General features: G+C 44.2%; 1 protein-coding gene across 1 annotated transcript in view; it reads left to right on the plus strand.

The window, feature by feature from the left end:
• Positions 1–12,847, plus strand: part of agap3 (ArfGAP with GTPase domain, ankyrin repeat and PH domain 3) — a 130,237-nt gene that overhangs the window by 80,264 nt on the left and 37,126 nt on the right. Inside the window, 3 exon segments of the mRNA XM_042076974.1 lie at positions 4,812–4,916; positions 7,307–7,455; positions 12,720–12,739. Coding sequence (XP_041932908.1) covers positions 4,812–4,916; positions 7,307–7,455; positions 12,720–12,739 — 274 coding nt within the window.

Consider the following 12,847-nt stretch of genomic DNA (forward strand, 5'->3'; position numbering starts at 1 on the left):
TAAACATCATTAATATAATCCCATTTTAAATATTATAGAATCTTAAACCACAATATGAAATATGGCCCAAATATTAATATATGTTTCATATTTTAGATTAGATATTAAATTGCCATTCTGTTCTGTTGTCATTGAAAGTCTGTGCCTCTTTTGTCTTGTTAATTCTCAGTGAGTTTTTGTAGCCGTCATTTGTCTCAAGACATAAAATAATTACATATAGTTAAATAGTAAACTTGTATCACATAAAATTTCGAATGCTCGAATGAGGGGATAATAATGTGGCACAATTTGTCACAATTATTTATTTATTTATTTTCAGTTTACAAGTGCCAATCTTTGAGAGGAAGTTGATTTGGAGTGTACTGATTACAGATGTAGTAGTGGTAGTGTTAGGGGAAGGAGCCGTTTTCAAATAGCCGTTGTACAAAAGTCCAACCCCCCCTTCTCTGCTGAGTGGTGGGCTTATTGTTATTATTGTTGTAATTGCTATTATTATTGATTGTATATAGTATTGGTTGTTTCATTAATTTGAGAGAACATTCAAGTGGAAAAATGAGCTGAATGAAGTAAAGTGAACATGCTATTATCCAGTGAGTATATTAGTGGATATGCCTGTATCAGGCCACCAAACTCGGGTGAATAGTGGCTTGGTGTGTAAGGTGATGTGTGTTGGCCTACATATTGCTTTTGATAACACTGAAGGCTGGTTAATTACAGGTCAATAGTAATTTAAATTTGTAATCTTACTCACAATTTATTTTATTAGTTTGCACATGTTCTGTCTGATAAAGTCTAAAATCAAGACAGTTAGATGACAGGATTATTAGCATGGTTTTTCCCCCCCAGAAGGCCTACAAACAGTTTAAACACCACCTATCACTATCACCTATCAATTAGCCTAAACTGTTCTATGTGTGGGTCACTTCAGTGGTTTGCTACTGAAAGCTTTTTGCATTGCAGTGTGGTTGATTGAGGTATCACTGAGTTTTGTTTTGTTGGAGGGGTGTGTTTGCGGAGCAGAGGCACGGGGCTGCTGTGGGTCTGGAAAGTAGCCGATTGCCTGGCCAGTCAAATGCACAATCAGGAGGATCAAAGTGTCAGTGTGAGCATAATTGCCCCCTACTGGGGTAATTACACACTCTCACCCACCACCCTACTGCCCCTCGGGCCCCTCCTTCTGCTCCCTCCCAGGCCCCTCTGTAAAAATGGTAAATAAGGACAACAATGCACTTGGGTACTAGAGGACTGTCCACACTGGGCTTTTGTTGTGAGCCCTCCGAAAACCATACACCCCCCTTCACCCCCACCCCCACAATTCCTCTGGGCTCCTCCCCACTCCTCTGTCTCTCACAATGGGGTAGGCCATCACTTAGCCACCGTGGCAGGATGCAGCTTTATTTATTTTCTCTTTCTGGAGTGTCACAGAGCCAGGCAGTGGAAAGCAGGACTAGGGTAGAAGAGGGCAATCTCCATCTGTTTTGTGTGTTTGTGTGTGTGTGTGTGTGTGTGTGTGTGTGCTCTCACACTGAGCAGAGTGTCAGAGTTCCAGGGCTTTATGGGTGTTTGTACAAGACCTGGGACCTGGCTCCACAGTCAGACCACTGACACAGCATGAACTCTCTGGAACTCTCTGAAAAGGAACGTCAGTGAGGTTGACTGTTCATGTGCCCAAATCCCAATGCTCTCATGTAACGCCACAATGGAATCTGGTAACACTTTACCTGGATAATCCACCCGCAGAGCTTTTTTGGCGATCAGAAACGGATGGTCAGAGGCGTAAAATGTATAGACATTAACGTTGTGGCCAGTCCACATTCACTAATTTAATGGCGCGATTATGTGATCAAACGATGGGACGCTTGGCGCAAAAAGGTTGTTCTTATGTTTCTTAATCAGTCATGGGTGTGTTTTGGCGTAACATCCTTTAAACCATCAACGTCATTACCTTTAACAGCAAGCAGCGTGACTTCAAACTGCACATTGGTATTTTGATAGTTTGATAGTCGCATTTGAAGGAGTCTGCTTGCACGCGAGACCGTATGGAACAGGTATTCCACTAAACCATGCTTTACTAAATCCTGTTTGTGACTAGCAGAGTATAGCCTTCATGCCTCCGTACTCGTCTATTATTTGAACTCATAGGCAAAGTGAAACTAACTTCACCGTGGTCTCATAGTCAACGACAAAACACTTCTACAGAGTTAACTACTTTCACTATTGATTGACAAGGTTACCATCGAAATCCTGAAAAAAGCAACACTTACCCCAATAATGTTCGAATGATTAAATAAAAATCCTAGGATATTTATCCTGCAGAGGAGTTGCTGCTTACATCTCGTGCATCTTCAGCTGTGCTTTATATGCGCCTTTCGCTATAGAACAGGTTTTTCTTGGTCAGAGGCGTAATGATTTTTAGAGGGTGTAAGATAGCGATTTTTGGATCATGCACCAGACCACTCCTGGGCGCAAGGTTTAATAAAAGTAAAAGCAATCTGCTGCTGACTGAGTGTTAGATAAGAATAAGCTTAAGTTGCGCTTTGCACCACCTTGCGCCGGGTGCAAGGTAGGGCCTTTAAGTTCAATATGTAAAATGGTTGTTGAACAGTTACTGAACAGCACCTTTATCAGCCCAACCCTTAACCTTAACCTTACCTTGACCATAAATTAAGAGTGTCAACAGATTTTTTAGAGATTTCAAAAAAGAGGACAATCCAAGTGAAGTGTCATCTAGAATTCAAGCCAGAATAAAACCGAATGGTACACACTAAAGAGTCAGAATACAAGTTGGATGCGGTATGCTGATTATAATTGAAACTGCCCGAAACCACAGTAATCTCATCACTGCTGTGACTGATGGTTTACATATTAATTTTGCATTTGTAATATTGATTTATTCTCCTCCTTCTGCTGTACAGTGGGCGGGGGAAGGGGGGGTGGTGGTGGTACGTGTGCGCTGATTACATACATAGATATGCACCTTGTTCGATACAGGACACAAGGCATGGGAGAGATTTGCTTGTGAAACATGTGATCATCACTGTGAAGAAGCTTGTTGCGACAGGCCATTTCTCAATACCGCCATTACATCAATAGAGTCAGAGTAGGAACACGACTCCCATTTAAACAAATCAGGAGTGAATAGGCCATTAACGTCGCTTGATTTGGAAAGGGATTGTTGCGCTGGATGGTCATTTTCTTGGTTACGTTAGAGGCTAATGCCTCGCATAAAGCTCTGTAATGAGCCTGAGAGCTTCCTGCTCCTGCTGGATACATGTGACGATTATCTGTACATATGAAGGAACATGTGACGTGTGTGATTGCTGGATTATTTCAAAAGAATGGTTCAATGACTGGCATTTATATATCAATGTTCTGTAATGTTTCTATGTATGCTAGATGTCATATAGGCCATACAAAGTCTGTGTTTTCATTACTAATCACATTGCAGTTATGAGGTTTCAACACAGTCCCATAAAATCATCTGTCAGGCAATTACATCTCTCTTGGTCAATAATGTGATGATCTCAGATGGCCAACAAGCACATTGAGTTGCAGCATCTGTATAGCAATTAGTTGCTGGAAATGTTCATCCTGGCGTTAGGCCTCCGTGTGTCTGACTGCCCAGTGGCAGCAAAGAGTTAGTTGACACTGAAGTCAAAAAAGCACCTGACAGAGCACATCTAGCAAGTGGCTCAGTACGGATGTTATAATTGGCCTTTACTCTGCAGTCATGGGCTTTTGGCATGGGGGGTTCTGAGGCTGAGATCAAGCAGGAGCGGATTAGGCTGATTGTCGGCCCAGCAGCCTGATGCCGGGGTCAGCCTGGGTCAGCTCCTGATGTGTTAATACGGATTAGAGGCCCTGCAGGATGGGCCAGGCAATGAAAATATTTTAGCCCCCCACCCTCTCTGCCCCCTCATCACATACACACACCCAAGTGGCAAGAAAAGCACAATCCTACACCGCCTCCTCCCCAATCCCACCCTGCCTAATCCCCTAATGAAGCCCACCCCCCAGCCTGACTTCCTCCCATTACCAAAGCTGCTGTGTTTGGCCGCTTCCAGCCGAGGGCCCTACATTGTTTGCTCCGCACTTTAACAGGCAGATAAGAGGACAACTCAGCACAGTTCCTGGGGGCCTTAAACAGCAAGCAGTAGGGAGATGAGAGGTGAGGGGAACAGAGGGCTTTTGGAGCCCAGCAGGGCTTTGAAAAGCGCAGATCACACACATCCCTAATCCGGGGTCTCCGAAAGTTCACCTCCACAGCCTGGTGCTGTTTGCTTTCAGGGAGGCTGCCTCTGCCTCTACCTCCCCAGGCCTGGCTGCAGGGTGCCTGGGGGTTGAGCTCTGACTGACTCTGATGGTGTTAATGGTCGGAATGGCAATAAAACTGCAAACTGACGGCAGACTAAAGTGACATCAGGTTTTGTCAGGTTTTTAATGTTTCTTTTGTAGTCAGGCATAGTGCTTACAGCCATCAATTAGTCATTAGTACTCATTATAGGCAGCATGTGTAACTTTTTGATATATAGCGAAAAAAGTACAGGAAAATGTACATGGTGTCTTCCATGAGTGTCTGTCTTCATTAATCTATGACACAAATCTGGGATTTCAGTTTCTGAGTGTGAATAAAGGGAAGATGGTGATAGACCTGCACCCTATTTGGTTATCTTTGTGTGTTCTGTAAGTCGCTTTGGACAAAAGCGTCAGCTAAATACAACAACCATAACCATCCTTGGTGATGTTATTTATTTTTCAAATGATTGTCTGTGCTGATGACCCCTCTCTGCATTGTCTCGTTCTCTCTCCAGGGAATCCTTTTAAAGAGGAGTGGGAAATCCCTGAATAAAGAATGGAAGAAGAAATACGTGACCCTGTGTGATAACGGCCTCCTGACCTACCACCCTAGTTTACATGTAAGTCCTCCACGGGCAAATTAATATGAATCATGAGAATATGCGTCTATGTGTTTAATTTTAATGTAATATACATGAATGGGCTGAATATCTGTTTCTAGGTTTTAAAACAGACTTGCTGCTATTTGCTGTGATCAACTACACCATGCAGCATCTATGATGTTAAAAAGGCTTTTAATAAACCATTTTATTGTTTTTATTCTGCTTGGCTAAAATCACTTTGCCACTTTAAAGCACAATCTGCTTTTCACTGTGTAGTCCATTAATGCTATTACGAACAGAGGAGTACTGACTTATGTCAGTGCTAAGAGAGCTGTTTCCGACAGAAATATGTGAGTGGTAGTTGCTGGAGGCTGCCTCTGAGTTTCCGTGGCGACCCGCTGTGGCCCACGTTAATGGCGACGAGGGCCTCTGCGGGGCCTTTTCACCCAGTCACCACGGCGGCCATCTCGCCTCGCCTGCCCACACCCCCCCTTGGACGCGTCCCCTCCAAACTGCTCGCTGCGTGGTGCCCCAGCCTGGCGGCCACTGGGCATCCGTCTCTGCCAGAACCCCACCGAGCCACTAATACCTCTTAAATACTCCCAGGACTCCAACCCACTCCTGCCTCCACACGTCCTCTCTCTCTCTCTCTCTCTCTCTCTCTAACCAGCACTCACTCTTCACTCTCTCAAAGACTCTCTTTCTCTCTCTCTCTCTCTCTCTCTCTCTCTCTCTCTCTCTCTCTCTCTCTCTCCCTCTCTCTAACCAGCACTCACTCTTCACTCTCTCATAGACTCTCTTTCTTTCTCTCTCTCTCTCTCTCTCCCTCTCTCTAACCAGCACTCACTCTTCACTCTCTCATAGACTCTCTTTCTCTCTCTCTCTCTCTCTCTCTCTCTCTCTCTCTCTCTTTGACAGGGAGGCTGAGTGCATATGTGTGTATATGTGTGTTATGATAATGGTAAAGGCACACTCAAAAGGCCCTCTATCCCCCTTGTGGTTTTGCCTTTTACCGTCCCGATACTCAAGGAGTCCCCTCCCGCAATCACCAGCTCTTTTCCCATCACACCCAATTCCCAGATTAGTTACCGTCAGAGTTTAATGAATGCTTCACGTCTACTCCTCCCACCAGGGAAGGCAGCTTGATGTATAGCATCACATATTCTTACGTCATGGCAGCAAACATGGAGGGATCCACCTTGTAAGAGCCAGATTGGCTCCTCTCCATCGAAATGGACTACATAAGTGGACTTGGCCTTTTTTGGAACGGCATTTTAGTTTGAGACTTCCCCAGCACTGTCAGGTTTGTCAAATGAGCAGTCTTAATACAGCAGGGTGAACAGTCAGCCTGGCGCTGAAGGGAGCTACAGTGCAACCCATGGGCTTTCCAGCCCTGCTGTTGCCAAAGAGGAGCACTGAATGTGTTCATGTAAACAGCGAGGCGTGTTGCTGCTGACGGAAAGATGTGGGGTGGGTTAATGGCAGACACCTCTGGAGCACGGGCAGAGCAGCCTGATAGGCTGAGACTACTGAGGCGGAAGGAAGCGCTTGTCAACGGCTGTGTACCTGCATCTCCCCTGAGACAGAGCGATACAGAGTAAACGAGGGCCAGGGAGAGAAGGAACAAGAGAGAGTGAGAGAGAGAGAGAGAGAGAGAGAGAGAACGAGAGGGAGAGACACCCTTTTAATTTTGCATCGCAGTCAGCCAAGCCATCCACACAATCACCTTCTGTTAATTCTGCTACATCAATTAAATTGTTTGTAGAAACTAATTGAATGTGGCTTAATCACACATCTTAATAGCTTTCTGCGCTTGGAACTGGCTGTTAATTCCAGCAATAAAGTGAAATGAGCGCGCTCGCTGGGTAATTAGCGAGGCTTGTGAAGAAATTAGTGCTTTATGGCATGTAATAAAAAAAAAGAAGGCAGAGGGGTTGGTGTGAGATTTCAGAGGCCGAGATTTCCCTCCTGCCTTTTTATTCTGCTGATCCTGCCGATTTTCTCCAACCATTCTCTCTGTTCTGACTCTGGTCCACATCCGAATGGCCAGATTTAGATTCCAGTTGCAGCCTCCAGTGTTAATATTAGTGCCTGTCCCTGCCTCGGCTGGTCCTGAGCGCTCAGGTGAAGGGATGACTGAGGCTGTTTTGAGCACTTTAAGCTGTGTGGGTGGGTGTACATCACAGATTACTGAGTGACTGTAAATGATGTCCGGATGCATTTGCAAATGATATTCTCATTCACTGAAATACTCTAGTAATATTTTAATAATTTAGTAACAGCTGAGAATAATTTAGCTTTTACTTACTTAAAAAGTTATAGGCTTTGCAGACTTTCTAGGCTGTGCCCTTGGTGTCTCTCTGGAAATGATCAACTCAGTTGACTGTGTTGTATTTGTATTGTTCCAGGACTACATGCAGAATGTGCATGGGAAGGAGATCGATCTGTTGAGGACCACAGTGAAGGTGCCAGGGAAGAGGCCACCGCGTGCTGTGGCCACGGTCGCCCCCACCGCCAGCCCCAAGACCAACGGCCTGCCCAAGGACCGCAGCACCCTGCAGCTGGGCATCGGCACCTCTGGTAGGTCCTTCACAACCACGAAGCAGCTTCTGGACAACGACTTAGTGCAGATACTTTTTGGTTTTTGGGAGGCTTGGAAATACAAACGCAAAGAAAGAGTAAGGAATAAAAAACATAACAGATCACTGATTGGCATGTTTGGGACATACACTACTGGAACAAACCATCATGGGCTACACATTCTGTGAGCAGGGAGGCAATATATATAGCAAAAATATGTTATTTCTTTTATAATATTATTTGTATTATTATAATTATTATATATTATATATATTATTATTATTATAATACATTTCTAAAATCTAAAAGATATGTAGAGTGAGCATGACGTAAGTGAGCATCAACCTGGTCCTGCCTGCATCTGGAAACCGAAATTGTTGGCCTGTATCTGTGTCACAGTAGTTACACTAGGGGCTTAGGCAAGGGGAAGCAACTAATTGGATTTAGGGGGAGGATTAAGGGTAATTAACAGTAATTAATACAAATCAGCAATCCCTGTCCACTGGGACCCTGCAGGCATTGGCAGTGTCTATAGAATAGAAAGCAAAGCAGGCACCACTAGAGTGACTTATAGTTCTTTAGAAGGGGTGGGTGGGGGGGGGGGGGTTGGTTTGGGGAAACTGTTTTGGGCATTATCCAAGCCAGCCAGGTCTCCAGGTATGAAGGGGTTAATTAGTCAAAAAGAAAGGGAAGTTGTGAGATGGGGGGTTAAGGTTAGGGACTGCTTTGCTGCCGAGGGGAGTAGGGGTTGGAAGTTGTGCTGGCACTGACAAATCATTAACCTTCACAAAGAGGAGAGGTTGCCGACCGGAGTGGAGAGCAGTTGGGACAGGAGGAGGGACACTCATCTCTACCCTGGCCAGTCTGTGGTAATAGTTAGTCTTGGAGGTGAATTTAAAGAAAAGGCTCTTTTTGAGTCTATTCTACAAATGTTACTGTACGTAGGTAATTTTGGTCTGAGCTGTGTTCAGACTGCAGTGGTGCTGTTGACACTTTTTTGTTGTGTGTGTGTGTGTGTGTGTGTGGGGGGGGGAGGTTAGAAATGGAAATCCAAATCAGTGTGAGCTTAGAAATAAATGAACATATAAATGAAGATGATCTCTACTGCAGTTTCCAATCTGACATTGGTCATTTGTAGCCTGGCCCCGCCCACCTATATCTTCTTTCAGGGAGATCTAGTCTGGAACACCATCATAACCGTTTCCCTCAGACAAGAAAAATGTCAGGCCAAGAGACGAGAGGGGAAGATGAAACCGAAACTTATTGTGATAATCAGAAGCAGCAACAACTGCAAACGTCAAAAAATGCAGTTGGAAAAATGCAGAAATGTATTTACAGCAAAGGTAGACCCACATGCATTGTTTCCTGACTGTTGATGCCGTTTGTTGTCAATTTGTAAAGTTTAGTCGAAGTAGGAAGTAACGTTAGGAATCTCTGATCAATGTGATTGGTAAGGCTGGACCAATGATTTCAAAGTGTCCGTTGCGATGCAAGTGTTGGAAACGTTCCCCAATCGAGAGTCATCAGACTCTATTCACTTTGTGAATGAGTTTAGATTTTACCAGGCTAGGTCATTTGCATAGCCCCTTGGGTCAATTGACTTAAGTTGATATCTAAATAACATTTTTTTTTATTCACCATAATGTTCTCTCAGCCAAAGTTTCTGCTGAGCCCTGTTCATCAGCTGTTTTAGGTTCCATGGCCCTTTCTGTAATATGGGCTATTGATTGGCAAGTGGAGACCAATCAGAAGTGGACCTTTTGTATGAACAATACTCAGGCCCCCAACCCCCCTGCCAACAACAACCCTCTAGTCCCCCCCCCCCACCCCCAAGGCCTCTTTTCACCATATCAGAGAGCCTCGCCAGGGGAAAATTGTGTTAATTTCCACTCCAGAGAGAAAAGGTTTCGAATCACAGCGGGTGCCCGCTGAATGGAGGGCCCGCACTTGATTATGCAATCTGATTTTGATTTCATTAGGCATGCAATTGATGAGAGCGAACAAAGGGGTAATTTTTCATTCACAGCGGCCGTCGCCGAGCTCTGTCTTTTCCCTATGCCAGTAATTCATCCACTCCCCCCCCCCCCCCCTTTCACCCCCACAACACACTCTCCTTCTGCCTAAAGACCATTATGATTGCTGGTAGAGACAGAAAAAAGAGTGGGGAGAGAGAGAGAGAGAAAGGATGAAGGAAGGAGGCAAAAAAAAGGAGGCAAATGAATGAGTGCATGTGTCTGTGAGTAAAAGAGTCTGTCTACACCAGCCTTGATGTAATCCCTCTGCTAAGTACTCAGTGGAACCGTTTTAAATATGATCATTCGGCAGGCGCGCATCCAGTTGTGTCACTCGGCGACAGATCCATAATGCCCCTGCATTAATGGCCCTCCCCATCACTTTTAATCAGAGCGGTCCACACAGGATGGGGGAGACCTCACCGAGGCGCCGCGCTGAAGATGGGTTAGAGTGAGTGTGTGTGTGTGTGGGGGGCATTAGAGACTGGTGATTTCTCTCTGGTATGAGTACAAGTTTGAGTATTGGGTATATTACTTTGTTTTTTTCCTAGTGTTCTATCGTGGGGTGATATCCTGCCTTTTTTACAGTTGATTGACCAGTAATACTTCATTAGTTGTATTGAGAATGATTGGATGGATGGAAGTAAAAAAAAACTAGTCTTGTCACTTTGCACTATTATTGGATTCAGAGAAAGACACACATACACACACACGCGCACACACACTCACTCACTCACTCATTCTAACCACACACACACACAAAGACATCCACAAGGTATGGTACATAGGATCAATCTCGGATCATGGATCAGCGTTGTGTGTGTGTGTGTGTGTGTGTGTGTGTGTGTGTGTGTGTGTGTGTGTGTGTGTGTGTGTGTGTGTGTGTGTGTGTGTGTGTGTATGACACAGCTGAAGAGAGAGAGAAAAAAAGTTGTGAGTGTGTGTGAAAGTGGTACATGAGCCTTGTGAGGGAGCAAGGTAAGGGGGTGCCACCAGATTGAGCATGTCTGTCCGCGGCCGATGTCGCGCGGCCCCAGCCTCAGCCACATTAGCATGCCGTCCTCATTATCCCCCCCACTTGTATGTAATGGCAGCGTCTCCACAGAAGGGTCAGGCCTCGGCACGGCTCATCAACCTTTAGACGGGAGGGGTGGCAGCCAGAGGAATGAGACGCTGACACTGGTCCTCGCTAATCCATCGCCTCCACTTAGCACCCCCATCATAGCACTGCACTCCTCTCTTTCACATATATACATTTACATTCTCACATATATACATTTATATTCTCATATATATACATTTATACTCACAAATTTATATTTATACTCTCACACATATGCATTATACATATAATTCCAAGAAATGTTAACATGTGGAGTGCTTATATACAGTTTAGGTTTGTGAAGCCAGTGCCATTAGAAGTCAATGATTTACGTCATTTACTCTGTGGGTGCTTTGATAGTCTGTCCCTGAGCTCTTTTATGGGGGTTTTTCCCCCAATGTCACACTTAAGCCTTTTAGTTTTTGTTTCAGTTAGTGAAATTGAAATGATGTAATGATTGAAAAGATGTATTTATGAACTTTTTGGTTATGTAAAATATACAACAACAACATATATATGATATCATGTGCAAGAACATTGTGGAAGAAAAAATATTTTGATGAACAAGGTTTCCTTACATTGGCTGTTGATATAGCACTCATCCCTGTTGAATTACCAGTTGATCCATGATGGGTCAGTGCTTGTTGGCAAATTTCTTGGTAGTTTCGTGGTAACACGGCTTTAATGGGCTATAAAGGTCACCCTCGTTTGTACTGGACTGAAGTCACCATTGCGGTGTGCTGTGACTCCGCCACACTGCGTTGTACTGCCAGTCAGTCAGCCTGCCTGCCTCGCGTCACTGTGCCCCACCGACACTAGAGCCCCTAGCCCACTCAGGCATGGGAACCCTGCCGCTCTGGTCCCTCTCAGCATGGCCTGCCAATCGATAGAAGAGGCAGGACTCGGATTGTACAGTACTCTGCTCCGTGCTTGGGGCTGATTACTCCTGCCATGTAATTACATTATCTGAACCTTTATGCAGAATTGTTCTCGAGGGACTAATTGGCAGAGACATGTTTAATTCATTAATCATTAGCATCAGATTTGACAATTAGAGATGATTGCAGAATTCTTAACACAAGTTAAGTTGCCGTGCACTGCTATTTGTCAGACACAGCTATCTTTTTTTCTGATTCTTTATTCCTTTATTTGATTTGTCAATAACAATTATTGTCAAAAACTAGAATGTATTATTATAAAGTGAAAGTTTTGATTTTGTAAAAAAATTATGGGGTTTTTTGCATTCATAATAGTAAATGAGCTTGACAGTACATGATTCACAGTCTTTTTTTGTGGTGAATTGTAAAATTAACGGCTTCTTTGTTTTTTGCCCCTGGCAACCTTTTGTTGCTTGTCTGGCTTTGTGTTGTGATTGTTGAATGTTGAATGTCTTCACAGTTGCATGCATGTGTGAAATAGCTTTCAGAAGTGTCATTTTCATGATAAAAATGGTGCTACTGCCGCCTTTATTGGATGGGGCGTTGACAGGAGCGGGATGAGTGATATGTGATGTTTCATGATGGTGATTGCGATGGGAGGCATTCCTATATGCAGATGTGTGGTTTTCAGCACAACGGAAAAAGCACTTCCTATACACTTGGAATTATACACATACTGAGGAAAAATATCAAATGACTGACTTCCATAACAAATACAAGGTCATTTACAGTTATTTACAGCTGTTTAAATGGTTCCTTTTTTATTTTTTTCAGTTCTTATATGATGCTGATTTTGAAGTATCATGTTTATTTTATCACTTGATTTCCCCCCCCCCCCCCCCACACAATATCATAGTCTTATCAGCAGATAATATCCATGTTAGCTGGATCTAGGTGTCTACTTTATAAACATTTCCAAAACATGACGTGTTCTTTTACCAATACAAACATCAGTGCCATTGTTTCTGAAGCTTCTACTAACCTTTCTCCATAATCCCCCCCTTTTCCCCTCCTCTCTCTGTCTCTCTCTCTCTCTCTGTCTTTCTTTCTTTCTGTCTTTCTCTCTCTCCCTCACCCTCTCTTTTCATGTTTAATGTGTTGTTTTGCTGGAGCTCATCCCTGCCCCTCCCCCTGTTGCACTGATTTGAAGTTGCTAATTTAGCGCGCGCTCCACAGCACGGTACCGCAGCTCTCTCTCCCCCTCTCGCTGTGACTGAGCGCCCACCCCTACGGGGAATGAAAGATTAATATTCCTGGGCCCAACAAGATAATTACTGATACTAATTAGACATGATCATGTGAATTTGCCACACTTAT

Source organism: Alosa sapidissima, chromosome 1 (assembly GCF_018492685.1).
Source record: "Alosa sapidissima isolate fAloSap1 chromosome 1, fAloSap1.pri, whole genome shotgun sequence".
In the NCBI taxonomy this organism is placed as follows: Eukaryota; Metazoa; Chordata; class Actinopteri; order Clupeiformes; family Clupeidae; genus Alosa; species Alosa sapidissima.